At 44.7% G+C, this 20,377-nt stretch overlaps 1 protein-coding gene across 8 annotated transcripts in view; it reads right to left on the bottom strand.

Moving 5' to 3' along the window:
* Positions 1-20,377, bottom strand: part of macf1a (microtubule actin crosslinking factor 1a) — a 233,685-nt gene that overhangs the window by 63,467 nt on the left and 149,841 nt on the right. For 7 of the 8 annotated variants that reach the window (XM_080863451.1, XM_080863454.1, XM_080863452.1 and 4 more), the window contains 24 exons: positions 12,749-18,898; positions 12,485-12,640; positions 12,097-12,312; positions 11,867-12,010; positions 11,387-11,674; positions 10,375-10,524; positions 9,987-10,220; positions 9,610-9,789; positions 9,349-9,522; positions 9,012-9,179; positions 7,695-7,886; positions 7,430-7,603; positions 7,063-7,186; positions 6,757-6,956; positions 6,289-6,606; positions 6,030-6,196; positions 4,482-4,638; positions 4,268-4,379; positions 3,365-3,427; positions 2,613-2,851; positions 2,342-2,471; positions 1,076-1,275; positions 419-646; positions 55-331 (listed from right to left, as the gene is read on the bottom strand). In XM_080863451.1, coding sequence (XP_080719577.1) covers positions 55-331; positions 419-646; positions 1,076-1,275; positions 2,342-2,471; positions 2,613-2,851; positions 3,365-3,427; positions 4,268-4,379; positions 4,482-4,638; positions 6,030-6,196; positions 6,289-6,606; positions 6,757-6,956; positions 7,063-7,186; positions 7,430-7,603; positions 7,695-7,886; positions 9,012-9,179; positions 9,349-9,522; positions 9,610-9,789; positions 9,987-10,220; positions 10,375-10,524; positions 11,387-11,674; positions 11,867-12,010; positions 12,097-12,312; positions 12,485-12,640; positions 12,749-18,898 — 10,441 coding nt within the window. The remainder of the gene's footprint in view (positions 1-54; positions 332-418; positions 647-1,075; positions 1,276-2,341; positions 2,472-2,612; positions 2,852-3,364; positions 3,428-4,267; positions 4,380-4,481; positions 4,639-6,029; positions 6,197-6,288; positions 6,607-6,756; positions 6,957-7,062; positions 7,187-7,429; positions 7,604-7,694; positions 7,887-9,011; positions 9,180-9,348; positions 9,523-9,609; positions 9,790-9,986; positions 10,221-10,374; positions 10,525-11,386; positions 11,675-11,866; positions 12,011-12,096; positions 12,313-12,484; positions 12,641-12,748; positions 18,899-20,377) is intronic. The other variant, XM_080863458.1, reaches the window with a different exon arrangement.

Here is a 20,377-nt window from a genome sequence, read left to right as displayed (position 1 = left end):
AAATTGTAAAATAGTAATGATAATCATTCAATGTGCCACATAAACTCCACATACCTGCACGCTCCTCCAAACTCTTGAGCGGCCCGCTGACACCCTCCAGTCGTTTGCTCAGCTCTTCTTTCAGGTAGGGTTCAGCCACGATGGCGCTCAGCTCCTGACAGAGCTTCTCCGCCTCGGCAAGCTCGGTCCGCCTTCTCTCCAGCACAGATCGGATCTCTCCGGTTTCCTGCAGGCGGCGTTTCAGTGCCTCGGGTTGAGCGCTCAGTGAGGCCTGAGCATCCAACCTCTCACTCAGAGCAGACAGACTGGAGGAAAGATCTCGGAGCAAGGCCTGAATGGGAGATTAGAAATGTTTACCACCACATGAGGAATGTGACTCAAGATTCTGCTGAAACCTCTCGACTTGTCTCAGTCTTACCTGGTACCGTTCGCTGGTTCCTTGGGCCTGATCGATGTGGTTCGACCTCTGTGTCAATTTGCTCGTTAGGTCCTCCCACTGCTGGGAGATGGAGCCCAGTTCAGAACGCACCTCTGCCAGGTCCTTGGGGTCCTGAGCAGAGTCACCGGTCTGGGAGAGGATGCCCTCAGCTGACTGAGTCAGCTGGTCAAACTGTGGCCGCCGGGTCTCAAACTCCCGCAGCATGAACTGAAGGAAAGAGGAAAGATCAAAGGCATCATTACAAATTCAATGAAGTAACCTGTCGATATCAAAAACATACAATCTGTCTAAGAATTGAAAGCCTGCAGAAACCCCCCCACTTTTTCTTGTGCTGGATTTTCATTGAACATCACTGTTTCACCTACTCAGAGCTTTAATTCTTTTTACATTTTCTGCCACGTACTTGTAACCTGACACAGCAGATGGTTTGTTAGACAGAACCATCTGGGAACTTGTCCGTGTAAACTGTTGCGAAAAGAGCTGGCACTTTCAAAAATACTTGGCAGGTGATCTGTCTATCACCGTTCACCACGGGCAAACTTCAACCTATTAAATCAGCGAACCAGAAGATGAAGAGAAATTTGCACATAGGACCACATGGCCAACAGCACTTCCGGCTTTATAAGGTGAGCATACCTGTGCTTGCTGTTTCTGTGTGTTGAGCATGTTGGGGTCGATGCTCAGGGGTCCAAGAACGCTCATCATCAGCTCCTTCTCCCTCAGCCAAGGACCCAACTGATTGGCCGCTGACGCAAAGCTGCCCAGCCTATCAGCGCACGTCTCGAGCTCAGTCTGCCTCTGAGCCGCGGTCTGATTAGCCGTTTGCCAGCGGGAGTCTGAGGAAGTAATCAAAGCAGACGTGAGAAAACTTCAGTCAAACTGTTGATGAACGTGTTTGTATATTCCTCATCTAAAAACTAACCAAAGGGAACAGATTGTTTAGGGAATATTTTTTCATTTAGCTGTGCAACATTACAGCTCAGTCATATTAGATTTTTCTTCCCCTGCCCCTCCTACCTCTTCTGTCTCCTTCACTGACTCATGTTCTGGGCATCCTGCAGTGCGTGTGTGTGTACTCGGTCCACATGGCTTTGAAAAGACTTTATGAAATATGAAATATAAAGGCCTCCTTCTTGGATTTCACCTTACATATTTCTGTCTCTGTTCGCTCATAGGGTAAAAATATCAAGTATTCGAGTGAACAAACAGCTCCGACAGGAACGCTTCCCACTCTCTCCCTGGACGGTATTGATTTCACCTTCTCGTCATCTCATATAAAAGTTATTACAAATTCTGAAGTAACGTGCAAGTTTCCTTCAGAGCCATTTTCAACTAAGCAAAAAAAACCGTCATCTTTTAAGGCCATTTAAAGAAGTCTGGAAAGATTACGTTTCCAGCACAGTCTACATCTACAGTCATCTGCATTTTTATCTGTTTCTTATTGTCCTCTCATATTTATCAAACTTGACATGAGGGAACATAAACTCCCTGACTGCTACGGGTATCACAAGTCATATTTCTCTAAATCAGCGTTTCTTTGTGTCAAGCCCCTCAGGCAGTGTTTGTTCTCTACATCACTGACTTGCATCTCCTCTGCGTGAATCGCTCAGGCTTTGACACAGTGCATCGTCTTCATAATGAATCTCTCCAAAAGTACTGCGCAGTGCAGTGCTCATTCCCGTTTCCTACACACAGGATTTACTTGGGGTGTACTGCACAGGTAAGTGCATACTTGGCAACTCATTGAGCATCCTTCATACATTTATTTTTTCATCCAACGGAAACACTCCCATCACATTATTTTAAAACTACGCTAAGCTCAGCCGTTCCCGTCTCTTGTCTCCATACTAGAGGCTTGTCCAGTCCTACATCACCTTTTCCGCCGTCACCTACAGCACATACCTATCTCTTGCAGCTGTTGTCTCCAGGTGTCTGCTTCTGGTGAATCTGGGTTTTCAGCAATCAGTTTCCTCAGCGTGCTCTTCAGCTCCTCCACCTTTCCTGAGTGCTCGGCCAATTCTGACAGCAGGGCCTGCAGAAGAAAAACAACGTCTGCATATCAAAGCTATTCAATAAAGCAAACAAAACTTGGTTATAACAGACAACAGATGACTTTGCTGCATTTTTACCAAAGAAAAAAAGGCACCACAAAGCATTAGAGTCTATCCTTTACCTTGTTCTCCTGGGCCTGAGCTCGTACCACCTCCGGTTTGGAGGGAGAGGCGGTCTGTGCCTGTTTCAGGCTTTCCTCTCTGTCTGTCAGCCAGCTCTTAAGCTCTTCTGTGCCCTGCCTGGCCTTCTGCCTCAGCTCCAGCGAGGCCTGCTGCTGACCAAGACGCTCCTTTAACTCCCCGCCCAAAGCGTCATATCGACTGTTTACATCAGACACTGCTACCTGGAGCTCTGTCAGATCTGAGGGCCAAAAAAGGCATAAACCCTGAACATATTAGAAAACCCCGGATACACCAAAACAGAGAAAACCAGCAAACAAGCAAAATCTCAGAGCAAAAGGATAGGAAGACCCACAACTGTACATAAAGAGAAACTTTGGAGTGAAGCAGTGGAGACACCAGTATTTTTTTTAATGTAATAAATATACCTGCTGTGTTTTGGATGGACAGAAAGCCAGCAGTGACAGGACAGAGTGGGGGCACAGGAAAGGGTAAAACAGAGAACACTCTCTAAAAGCACCACTAATGTAGGTGGTGGTCAACTCTCTGAGGTTCATGTTAGACTCTCATTTTAACCATGTGGGGTCTGCTGCTTCTGACTACACAAAGGTTGTGCAGCGGCGTCTCGCTGGCCTTTGTGAATACGCGTGCTGCTGAGATGTTATATAATAAACAGCGAGTGAAAAGACACCACACGGTTAAGTCGGGCTTGATGGAGAAAAAGGACAGAGAGCGAGCTGGAGGGAGAGCTCACCTTTACAGGTGTGAATGCCATTGACACTGCTGGGACCTGCTGAGCCATTGATGTGAGGAGCACCTGGGAGAAAAACACACACAGCTGACTGAGTACAACATGCTCATGCAAACACCGTCGCACAAACATCAACGTGGCGAGCGACGAACCAACGGGTTTGAAAAAAGGTTCAGACACAGGTGCTCAACGGTACCAAAAACATCTGCCAGCGTACAAACAATATCGGCACAGGATGCTCGGGAGGAAGTGAGGAACGCTGAGAGACAGACTTGGGAGAAAAAGACAGTCTGAACATGGACACAGGAATCTAATGTGTGTAACACACAGCAAGATAAACACTCACACCATTCGCCTACTTCTGTTTTGGTTTTATTTGACTTAACTATTAAGATGTGTACACAAGAATCTCCAACCATGTAACCAGAGGGCAGAACACCTAGAAGTGAGTGGATACAAATGTTTCTGATGTGGTCCAAAGCCGGAGAAAATAACTGGAAAAGTCTGGGATTTAGTTTGTGGTTTTGTTGGGTTTCCCTGCAAAGTCTGCAGGTAACAAACTGTTTTAGAAGTTGGCAGCGCTCCCTGTTTCCTTCATTATTTAAACGTGCCGTCATAGCTTAGCTGTATCACAGGAATGTACCGCGACAGGTCTGATTATTAATACAGATTCATTACACTTGTTGTTTTTGTTGTCGCCTTCCTGCAGTTCTTAATTCATGATTTGTTTTTCATATCTGTTTACCTCAGGTCAAATTACTTTATAAATCCTCCGATGATTCCCCCCCGCCCACACCGTCTGTAATTCTCACTTAAAAGCGCTCTCATGCGTAAACAAAGTCATTTAAACTGAAGCAGAGTGTGAGAGTGCTTATTGATTGGCAGCTTCTGCATCCTCGTTCTTACCCGTTTTGGTCTGAGGAGCGGTGATATCGATGATGAGCGATTCCAGCTCGGAGCCCGTCTTGTTTAGCTCTTGAACTCGGGATCCCTGCGACTCCCAGTCGTGCAACAAGTCCTGAAGTCATAAAGCATTTTAAGGAGTCGTTTCAAGTAGCATGGATATATTTTTTTCCCATGATTCACATTGTATGAATCATTTACAGCCAAATTAATTAACCTTAAGCTGCTGAACTCTCCTCTGCAGGCCCTCGGTGTTGAGGTTGGCCTCTTTGGAGGGCAGCTGGTCCTGTGCTGTCTGAAGCCACCTGACGAGGGAGCTGGAGAGGCCGCGGAACTGGAGCAGCTGTTGCTCACAGGCCTGAATGGCAGCAAACCTGTGTGTGGAAAAACAGACGATGAGGAAGGAAGACGACAACGTGAAGAAAACAAGTCGTAGACAGAGACCAGAGAACGTACGGAGAACCAGAGCAGGGAAAGTTCTGCTTAAAAAACACATTTTTTAATTTTCATTATAATGTCAAGTAATCATGTGATCCATTACAGTATAAACAGTTACCCACTGTAATTTTTTAAAGACAGAAAAATGCCCAGACAAAACACTGCTGACATGAACCAGCCAAGGTCCAGCCTTGACCTCCCTCTGCGTATGTGATCTGTGTCGGGCTAAAGCTGGAAAAGTGCTGACTGCCTGCAGACAAAACAGCTCTGAGAAGACGTCTGGCATGGAGCAGTATCATTATCACGCTGCTATTTTCTCTCCCTCGGGATTCGAGGCTGGGAGTTATCTGAGCGGGCAGTTTATAGGACGGACAATGAGCCATGTGAACTCTGCTTATATTAGTACCCCGGTCAACACATCAGTTCTCACTCATTTGAATACAGTAGGCTCACACAGAGAGACACAGTACTGTACCCCAGTACTGAGAAACATCACGTAAGATTAAAACAAACCCACATCCTACAGTACGTCGTATGAGTGCCGTTTAGCCACTATAAAATTAGAAATAATATGTTGATTTTACAGAAGGCTGACTGCCCCACCAATCTGAACTCTAATCCAATAAATCTGCACCAGACTGATGGTATTTATAAATTCCCAACCCCCTGCTGACAGGCTTTAAGTGTGGCTGCTCACTGATACAACGTCAGGCCTTGTAGGCATAGCAACCGGTGCCTTGTGAAGGTTACAGATTTAGAAAACAAAATTTGGAAACCGCTCCACTCACACAGTAAGTGTTTTAAAAGTAGATAAAACTCAATCTTAGACGAATCAAACCACATCCTAGGTTTGCTCTGAATTCATCTCCAAGGTCGTCTCATTTGAAGTAAGTCTAGAACAGGCTGACATTTTTATGATTCACACATCTGGGAGCAAATGGTAAATAAAGGAGCCATGGCACTGTTCAGAGATTTGTATCTGGGGCCCTCTTGTGTATTTTATAGTGAACCTGGCAACTGATGAGACAGGAGCTGCATCATCCTCTTTTAGGAAACTTGCACACTTGAATTTAAATTCTATATTATACTGTTATAAAAAAAAAGTCTTAAATTACCAAGTTATCTAAATTTAAAGGGACATTAGCTGTAAAAGTTTCTGTTTTCTATGATTTTTATTACTCAAAAAACAAACAAACACCAAAAAAAACCCAAAAACTTGTGAGCATGAACTCTTTCCTTACAACACAGTTTGGGTCCCTTTAAAAACACTTATTCACATTTACAGCTGCACAACCTGAAAGTGCATTTTTCACATTGGTGTTTTTACCTTTCGTTTACATTTTCTTCCAGTTGGTTGAATTCATCAGTGACCTCTTTGACATTGTCCAATAAGCTTTGAGTATTACTGAAGGGTTTTGATTGGCTGAGCTCGGTGCCAAGGTTGCAGAAGGATTTCAGCTGCCCGGCTTCCTGTTCCAGCTCCGATCGGACCTCCTGAGAAAACACACACAGACAAAAATGTTGGACGGAGCCACCGTATGACCAATCCACTGACCTATTAATGAAAATCTGTCGACCCTGCTAACCTCAATGGTCTGCCTGTAGTCGTCCACGCTGCGGTCCGGTTGACCGACAGGACTCAGAGCCTTCACTCGGCTCTGGGTGAAAACCTGGAGGTCTGACCCCAGCCGCTCGTAGCTCTCCAGCTTGGGCAGCAGCCCTTTGAGCTCAGCTTCCCTCTCAGCCTGGCTGGCCTGTGCTGCAGTGAAGCGCTGAGTCAGATCTTCTAAACTCCCCTGAAGGCCTGAAGCCGTGGAGGCGTCTGAGGTGTGAAGCAGTTTAGAAACAGAGTCTCGTGTTGCGTCCACACTGCCCTGCCGGGAGAGTAATTCCTGCCGAAGTTTCTGAACAAGAAAGATGAAAAAAAAGAGGTCCTTTTAGAGTAGGATGGATATTTATTATAACTATAAACCTACAAAATTCAGGCAATTTGTTTTCAGATGTTTTATACTTTGTGAAAAAATTCAGCATTTTTCTTTTGGTAATTATCCCACCTGGTTCTGAGTAAGGGCATCCTGTACAGCCTGTGCAGTGGGTTCAATTGGTCCAGGGCTCAGAGCCAGTTTGTCCAACCAGCTCAGCAGACCCTTGAGGCCCTCCTGGACGCTGACAGATTGGGCCACAGCTGTCTGCAGCTGCTCGGCCCGTTCTGAGACAGATGTGGAAAGGGAGTCGAATCTCTTCTCCAAGCCATCTAAAGAGAAAGTGTGCGAAACAAGTCAAGCTGTGAAAGAGCCCAAATAAAGGCTCTGTGGTCTGTGATTATAACTGAAGTCAACGTGTTTGGCAGATTAAATCACCTGCAGCACACAGGATGTCAACAGCTTTCAGGGAAGGAGATTCATCTGTGCTGACCAGATCTCTTCCTGCCCTCTTCACCTTCTCCAGCTGCACAGAGCGCTCTGCCAGCTCATCCTGAAGCAGCTGGAAATAGAGATACCCATAAAACCCATAAATATTTCCTATAATCCTCACAAATATTACAGCCTTTTTTCGTTATCTGAAAAATTAAATTAATGTTTTTCATAATTTCTTTGCATGGTATACAGCTATGGAATGAAGACTGCAAACTAAGCCATGTTTTTGAATGTGTCTCAATTGCATAATTTCTCTTTTCTCTGTCATTTTGTGCTCATTAATGCAGGTGTTGGTCATTGCATGCTTCACCTGTACTTGTCGTAGTGTGTTCTGTAGGTTCTGCGGGTCTGTCTCTGCGCTGGCCTTCGCTATGCTTTGGTTCTGTTCCTGAGTGCTGAGCCAGGAGTGGAGGGAGACGACCTCATCCTGGTACTGCTGGTATCTCTCCAACAGGCCGGACAAACGGCTGCCCAACTCTGTTGACTGCACATAGCACACAAAGGTTTTTAAGCATATACATGAACCAAATGTGGCGTTTAGCACAGTTCCTAATGATTATCAGAACTTCCTTCACCTTGGTGTGTAGAGTGGTGTATCTGTGGTTGGCATCCTGTAGATTGTCAGTTACCAGCTGCTTGGTGCTCTCCAGAGATGCATCTGAACCACCACCTTGCTCCAGAGCTCCCTGAACAGAGTCCAGAACTTTCTGACCCGAGATGGAAACGAAGCGCAAGTCCGCCTTGTGGCAAATCACATCTTCGGCAAGCTGGAATTACAGATATATTTACAGGTCAATTGGGAATAAATTCACAGAGTTTAAGTGGAAAATATAATTTTAAGTTTTCATGGAAAGCACGATTATATCAGAAGGTCATCAGTTCAAATTTCAAGAATGGGTGGGAAAAACGTGTAAGGAAAACACATAAAACACTGTAAATGAGGTACCAGGGGACTCTTCATGAGTAAATTATCCTAAACTGGTAAAGTGGAATTTCCCTCCCCCTCCCACATGTGAGACTATATAAAAACATATGGATAACTTGAACTGGAGCGTGGAAACTTAGTCACCCATGGATAATTAAAGAAAAACAACAACAACAAAACATACATTAGAACAGTGATTTCAATCTGGGCCCAGCCCATTTACTTCAGTTCAAAGCAGCAAAAATTCGGCTAATTCATTCAAACTGCAGAGCCACAACGCCACAAGCAAACTTGTCTGCCTGGAGAATTTTCTGCTCAGTAGTAGATGCAGTACAGAGTTTGAACTTCTAAAGGTTTGCTTTTTCCTTCTTTTTTGAGAGGGAAAAAAGGCTTTACAGATGTGCAGCTCACCCAGTGGCATCACCACCTTGTCTCTATCTGCAGGACTGAGGTCAGCATCATGTGAAAAATTAATTTGATACAACAGCTCCCTCTTGTGGAGAAATACTGGCATCCCATTTGGAAACAGTCCATATGTATAAGTTTGTGATCTTCATGAGAAACTTCATATTGAAATATATAAAAGCGTTGAACATAACAGATGAAAACAGGTAAGGTTTTAATGCTGTAACATGTACTTTCTCCTAGACTTTTTAAAATTGATGCAACATACATACAAAAGGTTGGTTTTATTTTGAAAAGGCTTATTGTCTTAACTTTCACAGTGTAGATAATAACCCAACATGAAGACAAAGCTCAACTCTGCACCCCTGCCTGCTGAGCTCCGATGATTGTTCTCACAGTATTGTAAACGCTGGAGATGCTGTCGCTCTAGTGCAAAAACTATGTCATAACATCATTTCCAAATTATCTTAAGCATTTTCTTTCTGTAAAAAACAAAAAACCTTTCATAATGAAGGAAACCATCTGTGTTAGCAACGACTGGCTGGACTCTACTTCCATGTACCTTTCTGTGCTCGTCTAGCCTGCCCTTAAGTCCTTGTGCATCTGTTTCTCCTTCGCCAAGAGAACGAAGATCCCGTTCACTTTGTTCCAGCCAGGTACCCAAACTTCCATGTTCCTGGAGGAATTTTGTCAGCTCATCTTTCAGAGCCTCAGACTTTCTCAGACGGTCCTACAAGATAAACGATACAGGAGAGGCAGTCAGTTACCACAGGGGCTAAACACAAATCACTAATTACCTCATTAAGTTGCAACTGAACAAAAAAGATATTCCTAGACAGTGCACATATTATGTATGGAGAATAGCACACTATTTATACACATATTTATACTTTTAGTACCTGGCAGCTCTTCAGTTTGTCCTGGTGCTGAGCCTGCAGCTGGTCCAGGGCAGCCCTGAGTCGCTGTTTCTCTTCAGGAGGAACTGTTGTGTCAGGCTGCTCCAAAAGGGACCGAGTCGACTGGGTGATCTGCAGCAGCTGTGCCTGCTGAGCCTGGAGCTGCTGAAGCTCCGCCTGGCAGAAAGATGATATCGGTCAGAACTCTGAAATATTGTAAGGCATTTAAATCAAAATGTGCCAAACATAGATCAGAGAGTTAACCTGTAGCATCTCAGTATGTGACATCACAGCGCCCTCTGGTGGTGAAAAAGGGGAATCAATAACATCCTGGGCTGCTGAAGATCCAGCTAGAGTCTTTCCAGGTTGGTTAAGGGTGGACAGTTCATTCAGGAGGGAGTCTATATGAGTTCTGGTCTCCTGTAGTTCCTCCACTGCTTTCGCCTGGAGAGGAGAAGACAGGAGCAGAGTGGAGGGTGGAAGACGTTAAATTAAAACCTAGTTGCTTTAAATGTCAGGTTTTAACTTTTAAAATGTCTTTAATGTATGAAAAAATATCTTCAGAAATGGGTAAAAATAGTTGTTTTAACAAGGGGATTTTTAAAATTCTGACAGATGTACGACCACATTGCTGCTCTTACCCTTTGTGTGTTCTGCTGCACAGTGTTATTAATGGCTGTGTCGAGCTCAGACAGCGTGGTGCTGGTTGAATCTGTCAGAGCACTGTACTGCTCCTTCATTCTTGTTAGCGCCGCCTGGAGGTTCTCCCTCTCCTCTGGGCTCAGGGTTTCTCCTTGCTCTGACAGGAGCTCCTCCACAGACCTGATGGCCTCAGCTATGCCCTCGCCTTTAGTGTGGAGGTCTTTCTGGACTTCCTGAAGACAGAAACAAAGAAATAGAAATATTCCGTTAAATATTAAGGATTTAAATGACTAAAATTTTTAATGATATAAGTGCGATATCCAGAATTACTGAGCTGAATCTTATACACAAAAACAAGAAAGATAGATTAATGTAGGACTTTCACACCTTTAGTTTCCTCTGCTTCTCCTGCAGGATATCCACATCACCTGACTCTGCTCCTGGTCTCTGACTGGCCAGCAGGCTGGCAGCTCCAGCCAACCACATGCTGAGGCCTTCCAGTTTCTGAGAGCACTCTGCTTTCTGCTGCTGAACCACCTGAGAGAAATGGAAGAGAGAAGGAAAAGCAAAGATCCAGAAAGAAAGAAAATGTGAGGAAAACTGATCCTGACCAAACCTCGTACGGACGAGTCCATCATAAACACTTCAGGAACGGCCCACTCGTGATTTTGTTTTACCATTTTTATACCTCTTAACAGAAGCACAGACTACTAAGATGCTATACGTTTGTAGTGCACATTGCCAAGCTTTGAGCAGATTGTGTCCAGAGTTCACACTTAAAACACACACAGAGGCAGACACACATACACATTTACATCAACGTGTCTGACAAGCAACAAACAAACAATACAAAGAGAAATCAAACAAGTATCTGTTTTATTTTTGCTGTTTTTCCTCTTTCTCCCAGGTATTCAGATGAGACAAGAGGAAAAACAGTGACGCGCTGTAGCCAGCAAGGCTTTACTTTACCGCCGTGACACAAGCGATTTTCTTCAGTGGCAATCTGGAACAGCAAGGCAAACAGGTTAATAATACACATGTTATAGAGACATGCAGAGGAGCAAACACACTTGCATAAAAAGTTTCGGTAGTAGAAGTGAGGGTGGTGATACTGTCAAGTAGCAAAGCATTTGCAAAAACAGCAGCAGTGGTCCGAGTACAAACCCGAGACGAGGAGATCAGGTCTGAGTCGATGTGTAATGGCACTACAAGCTGAAACTATGGTGGAGGTTAGCGAGATTATGTTGGGCTTTTCTAATCCGACACATCAGATTTCATGAAACATGAGCTTTTTTAGCATGATGACAGTTAACAGCATGGCAACAAACGATGTTAAATATGAAAGCTAACCGAGTGTTTGCGCAGCGTTTAAAACCATCTCAATCATCGTTTTCCAAACCTCTCTCTCCCTCGCACTCTGCCTCTCTTTCTCCTTCTCTTCTTCTTTCTCCTTCTCTTTGCACTGCCGCTCCTCTTCCCTGTCTCTCTGGGCTGAGAGGGCGTCGGCCCAGGCCTGGGCTTGACCGGAAGCTCTGTGGAAGGCCTTCTGCAGCTGCTGAAGCTGCCCCAGAAGATGCCTGCTTTGCTCAGGGGCCAGGTCCTGCGCCCGCTCTGAGATGAACACCTGAATGTCAAACACTACGTTGTTGACCTCGCTAGAGCGAGCCATCAGAGAGGACTGGAGCTCCTGAAGGAAAGTTTCACACAAACAAATGAATGCTCAGCAGAACAAATCAGTGAACCAGTGTCCCCACCCCTCCATATGATCCATGTTTACGATACCAAGCAATAATACTGCTAATTATTTAAATCCACAGGTTCAAAGCATGACAAATGTATATATGCTTATAATACAATTTATTCTTTCTAGAAAACTTGCCTTGCAAAGAGTCAGCTGCTGCGTGAGCTGATCTGAACCGTCATTTTTCTTCTCTTTCTCCATCTGAGTCTCTGTCTCTGTCAGCCAAGACAGCAAGCTCTCCACGTGTTGTCCCAGTGACTTCTGCTCAGCTGTGACTGCATCCTGAATGAAAAGTCGGAGCACCGTCAGTGATGCCTTTGTCTATTATATATGTGTGCTACCCTCTGTTATTTATCCGTTTCTGCTACCTTATAAGAGTCTCTGTGGTCTCGTAGACTTTGCAGAATGCCCTCAGAAAGAGCCCTGGCAGCCTCGTATCCTCGAGCCAAGCTCCGCCCATCCTTTTCCAGGGCCAATAGGAGTTGAGGAGGAACATTTTTCGGTTGGGGCTTCAGCAGTCGCTCAGCCGCCTCCGCCTCTTTGTTGATCTCAGGCTCCATGTCGCGCAGTTCGAGGTCCAGAGTCTGCGAGACAGATTAGGAAAAGAAAACAAAAGTTTTCTTGATTCTTGATTAAGACACTAATCCTTAAACCGGCTGACCGGTTTGTCTCGCACGGAAAACAAATGCCAATCTAAGCTGCAAACCAAATTTAAGCATTAAAAGCAGTGTGCATGTTTGTGTGTGTGAATTTCACCTCAGTCTGTCTGATGATGTCCTCCAATGTGATGAGGCTGCGACCAACAGACTGCTGCTGCTGCTGCTTCAGTTGGACCTCGATGTGTCTAACCATGGAGAGCAGGGCCACCATTCGCTGGTCGTGCTCCAAGCATTCTTGACGCATCAATGATGACTGTGGGAAGAAAACAAAACACACTTTAAAGATGCTTTGACCAACCGAAGGGCTTTAAAATAAATAAATAAATAAAAATATTTATAACTTCACAAGTTTTCCTCTTGCCTTGCCAGTCACAGATGATGCTTCCTCTTTCTTTGACACCTGTTGGGGACTCTCGCTGGCGTCATCCTCTGCCCAGGTCTCAGTGGTGGTCTCAGACTGTGGGACTACAGGTGATCCAGACTCAGCTGCAGCATCTTCTGAGAGCAAAGCCGGCGTTTCTGAAGATTCAAGATGTTGCTGTTGGTTTTTTAAAGATTCTGATGCAGGAGTATCGGTGCCTTCTTCTTTGACTGGTTGGTGCTTTTTCTTCTTTCTGCCTTTGCCAGCTGTTTTATCAGGCTGTGGATCAGAAGCTGTGGGCTGAGCTGTGGACAGAGCAGCGGACAGAGCTGTGGACTGAGTCTCCACTTTGTGTCCATCGTGAGAAAGGTCAGCTTCGATCACACCTCCAGTGCCTGAATGGGATTTGTCTTTCCCGCCACTGATCTCTTCCGCTTGTACGATGTCCTGCACGTGATAACTGGGCCTCTGTGGTGAAGTTTGTTCAAGAGTCTCAACTGTTGGAATAATAATCGCAGGGGTCTCCACCTCAACTGTCTCTTCACCAGCCGAAGGTGAGAGGACATCCCTCGTTAGTGACCGACTCTCAGAATCTACCTTCTGCTCCTGAATCAAACCTGAGCTTTCCAAATCTGTTCTTTCCAGAGTGGATTTTGGGGTAATTTCTGTTGCAGTCACTTCCACTTTTTCCTTGCTCAGTGCCTTCTCAGTATCAGGCTCAGCTTTTTCAGCCACTTTCAGCCTCTTGGATCTTTTGCTCTTCTTACTTTGTTTACTAGGCTGGGCTTCTTTAGATTGGACCGATGCAGCTGTCTTAATATCTTTTTGTGTCTCTTCCATTCCAAAAGTTGCATCCTTTTCTTTTTCATTTGAAGAAACTTCCAGCGGTTCAGCCTCTGTGGTCTCCTCGACCAACGGTTTCTCCACAGGCAGATTTTCTTTGACTTCTCTCAGTTTCATTTTGTCCACCTTGACACTCATCTCTTCTTCTTTACTTTCTTCAGATAAACCATCGGATGTCTTGACAGTGTCTTCTTTTACAGCTCGACTCTCCACTCCATCCTCCTTAGCGTGCCGAGTTTGTGCCTTTACATCACTAACAGTTATACCTTTACCCTCCTTCTTCCCCACTTCCTTGCGCAGCGCCTGCAGCTCCTCAGCAGCCTGTTTCTCACTCACGCCTTTTTCAAACACCTTTTTAAGAATACTCTCTTTGGCCTTCAGGATCAAGGCCGCTTTCTCAGTGTCTGGCAGAGGGGATTTCTGAGGCAGCTCATGCTCTTTCCTTTCCTTCACCTCCTGAATGCTCTCTGGTTTTTCTGGTTGCTGAGCGACAGAATCCTTTTCTTCAGACTTCCCTTTCATCTCCTCTCTCTTATCAGCCTTTGCTGTAGCTGTTAATATTTTATTTGCCTCTTTCTCTGGTTCAGCGATTGGTTTTAAGGCTTCTTTCTGTCCCTGTCTCACCAAATTACTCTCAACCTCAAATTTCTCATCAGTCCCTATGCCTTCGATTGGCCCTTCAGAAGCTCCCTGACCATGAATCTGTGATTTCATGTCTACGTCTTGTGACGCAAACTCAACTGTAGTCGCATTAACAGCTCCAGACTTTCCTTCCATCTCCTCCTCAGTTTGATAAATTTGAGATGCATGCTTTATCTCTGAAGGGTGTTTTTCGCCCTCTGTCTCTTTACCTTTTCCCTTCTTTTTATTTTTCCTCTTCTTTTTGCTTTTGTTTTCTGACTCTTTGGAAGCAGATGTCAATGACTGTGCTGACTCTTCAGAACGAGTGCTGGTTTTGATCTCTAAATCTTCAACCTTTAAGGGCTTCGCTTTCTCCACCACTTGGACCTTCTCTCTTATGCCATCATCTTTCTGCACTGCCACATCATCCTTTCTAGATTCCTCTTCGCCCAAATTTGACACTTCATCACCCTCTTTGCTTTCCTTGTCATCTATAACCATTGCTGCCACAGGACTCGTTGTCTTAGGCTTCAATCTTCCATCCTCGGGAACACGCTCTTTTCCCCCACCCTGCACAGGTTCCCCATTGACACCTGTTCTATCCTTTTCCTGTAAATCTTTGTCAGCATGATAGATTTGTGTCGGCTTGACTTCTACAGAATCTCTGATAATGCTTTTCCTTTGTTCATCATTTATTTGCAGTCTCTCATCTGCCTCCTGTTCAGGAAGACTCTGTGATTTAGTGGTGTCTTTCTGTGGTTTAATTTCTTTTATGGCTTGCTGGATTCTTTTCTCAACATTAGTTGCAAACTTAAATAAGATGTCCATGGACTCGTCCGGCTGCCTTGAAGTCTTTTCTTTCCCTGACTCAGGTTTGTCCACTTTGTCCTCATCTGCAATCGTGTCATATAACTTTAACTGATCTGAAAGTACAGATGTCAGTGTTTTCTCTTCATCTTGCACTGCTTCTCTCTTTGAAGGTGGAGATTTCGTGGGCTCCTCAGTGTTCACATCAGACCAGTTTGATGGACTGTCTGGACTTGATGCTGAAAATTTGATAGCAGGGCTGTACGTACTATCTGATGAGGCAACGGGTGTAGAGCTTTCTTCACCACCCTCTGTCTCTACCGACATCACTTTCTCCTGAATCTCCAAAGCCACATTGTTAGATATCAGTCCTAAAGCAGTTGCAACATTGAGACCTGAGACTCGTTGTCCAGTTGAAGGATCAACTAAGCCTCCTTTCAAAAACTGGTTTGTAGCTATTTCTGTGACCATATCATCTCCAACTAAACCTCTCTTAGAAGCTTCAGGCAGCGAGAGCCTTTCTCCAGTTCTGATATCAATGATCCCACCGCTGTCTGCCTGGCTTTGGAGAAGTCTAAATGCTGGAGCTGGATCAACTTTCTTTAATGCAACTGCTTCGGGAAGGGTCAGTGTTTCCTTTGATTGTTTATCCTGAACACCACGGAATGGTTTCACCTCCAAGAAGCGTTTACCTGTTTCAATATCTATCTTACCCTGGTTTACAAGTTCTGAATAGGGCACAATCCGTGCTGTTTGGGGGTCAAGAACTCCTTGAGTTACTGTAGGAGAAGCCATGACTTCACTGGCTTTGTTCTTATCTAGAAGACCCTTAGTAACAGCCTCTGTCAAAGTAAGTTTGATTCCAGTGTCAGGGTCTGAAATAGCTCCGGTTGATGCTTGGAAAACAAAAGCTTCTGGGCGATGTGAAGGACTGACTTTTCCTTGGTAGACCCACTCAAGTTCCTCTAACCCAGGAGCAACGGACCGATCTACTAGTCCTCTATCAACAGCATCAGAAACTGGAAGCCTCATGCCTGAAGGATGGTGAATTATACCACCTTCAGCCACTTGCCTAGCCAAGACCTGATAAGCTTCCTCTGGTCTAATTAAGCCTTTGTGAATAGCTTGTTCTATAGGAACTGGAGACTTGGACTCTGGGTCGAGAACACCTTCCATCTGAAGCTGCAAACTGGCTTTCTTGAGGAATGTTGAGGAATCTGCATCCTTTCCCTTGCATGCCTTCTCCAGTGCTACAAGTTCTTCTCTATGATCATCTTCAATCAGCCCCAGGTTTGCTGCTAGAGTCACAGAGACTTTCTTATCCCTACGCAGGTCAACAATCCCCCCAGATGCCACCTGGGCTTCCAGAAGTCGAGAGGCTGTGTTGGGATCAATCAACCCTGCCTGAGCTGCCTCCCTCACCCCACAGATCTGCCTTTTCTCCACATCAACAACCCCTGCAAGGGTTTTATCTGACTTTAGGACACCCCACATTAGATCTTCATCTAGTAAACCCTCCTGCATAACTTCCTCCATGGTAAGTGACTCCCCACTGCTGGCATCTAGGAAGCCCCCAAACAAACCGGCTTGAGCCATTAATTTAACAGCTGTATGGCCAGGAAGGACACCCTGGGCTACTGCCTCATCTGGCAGCAGCTTTTCCCCTTCTTCTGTCATTAGACCTCCCTGTTTGAGCTGCATGACCATCCTCTCCAGTTCAGCATCCTCTTCTTGCTTTTCCACTACTGCTTCAGAGATATCAACTTGTGGTTTAGCTTGCTTTGAGTCTGTCTCTTTTACAGCCACGTTTTGTTTTATAATTTCTGATTCAGCCTGGGAATCTTTTATATCTTTCCTTTCTTGGGATGCTGTTAATTTAACATCTTCATTTGGTTTTTCCCCTGGGACGAGCTCTTTGAATGTCTTCCTTTCAACATTATCCTCTGATTTGAGTGGTGCTGTGGCCATTTCAATAACTTCTGTTGCAGTTGTACTTCCACTGTCTCGCACAGGACTATCCATGGGTTGGTATTCAGTTTGTATTATTTCATTTGGGCTCTTTGTTATTTCATCGTTGAGGTATTTAGCTGAAGCTAAACTGTCCCAACTGGTCATTTCTTTCTTTTGTTCATCTACCTTTTCACTTTTATCACCAGCAATTTCATATTTAGCTGAAATGGCTAAGTCTTCTTCTATGGGTTCTGATGGTTGCTGCAGTGATTTGTTGTCTCCTTCCCCATCATGCATTTCTTCTAGGCCACTTCTATCGTTAATCTCAAAATCCTTACTTGGTGTGACTAAACTGGAACTGTCGTTGACACCTTCACTCACTCCATTACCTGCCAAACTAATCTTTTCCCCCATTTCCAGTTTATCTAGCTTATCTGTAGCCACACTGCTTAGCGGCTCAACCTGACGAGCAGATTCTCCAGCAACCATGTCAGCGTCCTTGATCATTATCATTAGCTCAGGGTCAAGCAGCACGAGGCGCTTTCCAGAATGAGCATCTACATAGCTGTGAGTCATGAGGTGAAACACCAGCTTGTGTTTGGCTTGTTCCTCAGGATCCTTCCCATTAGTTGATGTAGTTTCCCACACAAGGCCTGTGGGAGATGATGGAGGCAGGGGAGAGGATGGAGGAGAGGAGGAGCTAGTGGAACCCCAGCTGTGGCGGTTTAGAGATGGGTTACCTGACTGGGTCATGTTGGAAAGAACATCTGGTATGTGGATTTCTTTGAGAAAACTGACCGCACTGGGATCTAATTCATTTTCAGCAGTCCTGTTCAGGGGCAGCACCTGAAGGGTTTCTGGGTTGTACAAAGCCCCAATGGCATGTCGTTGTCTCAGGGTGCTCCTTGCTAGATCCCCCGAGATCACACCTTGTTGAACAGCCTCAGCAATGGGTAAAACCTCTCCAGTTTCAGGCCAGAGCAAGCCCATAAAAGTCCAGAGAGACTCAAGGACCAACAGAGCCAAACGAGGGGAGAGAAGGTCCCTGCGAATACTCTCTTCTAAGTCCAGGCGCTCTCCACTGAAAGGGTCTAGAATGCCCCCATTTTGCAGTTGACGTGCCAACATGGCACAGGCTAGATCCTGGTCCATAAGCCCATGGCGAACTGCTTCATCAACTGTCAGTCGATGGCCAGATCGTGGGTCTGCAATACCACCGGCAAAAAGCTGAGCTTCAAGAAGTCGTACGGTAACTTTCCGATCAATCAGTCCCTCCTGCACAGCACGGAAAATACCGACTTTTCTTCCAGAACGGAGGCAAACTGTTCCTCCAGGCTGCTGCTTGACAGGGAAGAGAAGAAGCCCTGAATCATCATCGAGAACACACTGGAGCTGCAGCTCACAGAGATTTACTTTTTCAGCTGTGTTTGGATCAATCAGCTCTCTGTGTTGTAGTCTCGACTGGAGCTTGGTAATAATTCTGGGAGACAAAAGTCTCTTGTCTTCTGCTTGCTCCAAACTCAACATTTTTCCAGTTGAATGTCTCAATCCTCCAGTGTTCATCTGGAGTTGGAGAATGCGAAGTCCCACTTCCTCTCTGATTAGCCCGGTCTCCATGGCTCTAACTATAGGCAAGGCATTTTCTTGTTGTTCATCACTCACAGTCTTGGTGTTTTCCACCAAATACAGGGCGCTCTCAAGCTCAGACAGGGACTGTCTGGTATGGCTGTCAATTAGGCCTCGAGTTAGAGCTTGCTCCAGTGAAAGTTTGACAGGAGAGTCAGGTTGAAGGAGCCCACCCATAATGAGCTGGGTCTCTAGCAGAACATGGCAGGTGTCCTGGTCAATAAGACCACGTTGAGCTGCTGGGAATACTGGGAATGTTTCCACTGTACTCAGGTCAATCACTCCAGCAATGGCAATCTCATTCTGCAAAAAGAAAGAAACCAAAATCCCAGTTGATATTCATTCTCTTTTCTTTATGACCTGGCAGTTTTAGCCAGCACGCATATTACGTAATGTTAATTTGTTATTATGTGACACTACACTATGACAGATCGTAGAATCAGGAAAAAAAAAAAGAGAAGAAAACCCACAACCACTTGCCACAAAACAGCTTATCCATGTTTAAAAATGCCACTATATATATTTCTGTTAGCAATTTGATAATTTATATTTTGAACTTGTTTTAATTTCTACTAAATTAAAAGGCATTTTAATACTTACCATCACTATTCTAGGACAAGCAGTAAGCATGCAACAAAGCATATTCCTAACAAAAATGCAGAAAGAAGCGCTAGATAAGGGGAAACAACAGCAGAAAAAGGAACACACAAGTATTCAGAAGTTGAGGAGAATAAGAAAAACTACACGAGAAAAACTTAAAGGCAACGGTAAGAGAGAAAGCGAGCGCTACTTACCGTTTGGGCCCGTCCTGCTGTGCACACACTAATGGGCCAGTTTATGGCTCGGCAGAGTGAGGCGCGACAGGTGAGAAGCTGGTTGTTAGCGTTCTGCATGCCACTCTTCATTCAGACTCCTAACACTGCTTTGACGTCAAAACCTCAAACTGACCTAATGTTAAACTGACTAAGGTACAAACTGAAACTATACTAAACCATGACTGCTCAGTGAAAGCTGATCGGGAGTGGGGCAAATATGTGGCAAATAGTGATAAATAACAAATATTTATCAGTATTTCCACATTTCTGATAGTAAGTTTACCTGCTGATTTGCACAGATTATGATTATTATTGCAGATTTGTATCTTTAACTGCATCACACATTACATAATACATTTCCATGAGACTGGATGGCACTAAAACTAACCATGCAGCTGCTCTAACCTGCAATCACAAAATAGACTAATGATGTTTATCAAAGTCCTGTTTTGCTTTGTTTTCTGATCCTTGGATGTCCACAACTCTCCGTTGGCAGCTGTTAGTGATTTTCAAGCAAAATGCTGGTTTAAAAAAGTTTCACACATTAATAGTATGCATTAGAACAAACACAAAAACGTCATTCTCTCTCACACACACTCTTGTGATCTGGACACAACATGCTCAAATGGTGACGTTGTTTTTTTTGTTTTTGCATAGCTGGCCTTTGGTGCACTTACACTCTAAAATACAAAAGTGACTTCTTGAAAAGTTCTACTTTACCTTTTAGTGAGCATTTTTAGTAAAACCATAAAACATTTACACAAAAATCAACTATGAGTGCAACTGTTAAAAACTAGGAAGTGTCATAAATGAGAGCTTCAAACCTGAAATTCTCTCACACATCCAGGGATGATGTAATGTATTTCAAATGAAGGGGAGGAACACTTGTATGAGAGTGTGAGGGCTGGGAATGTGTGATTCCCCTTGGATGACTGTACATCTACATGGGGTAAACGTATGCAGAAAA

Source organism: Rhamphochromis sp. 'chilingali' (genome assembly GCF_963969265.1).
Source record: "Rhamphochromis sp. 'chilingali' genome assembly, chromosome: 17".
NCBI classification, from domain to species: domain Eukaryota; kingdom Metazoa; phylum Chordata; class Actinopteri; order Cichliformes; family Cichlidae; genus Rhamphochromis; species Rhamphochromis sp. 'chilingali'.
Note: the sequence above shows the minus strand (reverse complement) of the source record. Positions and strands in the feature narration are given on the sequence as shown.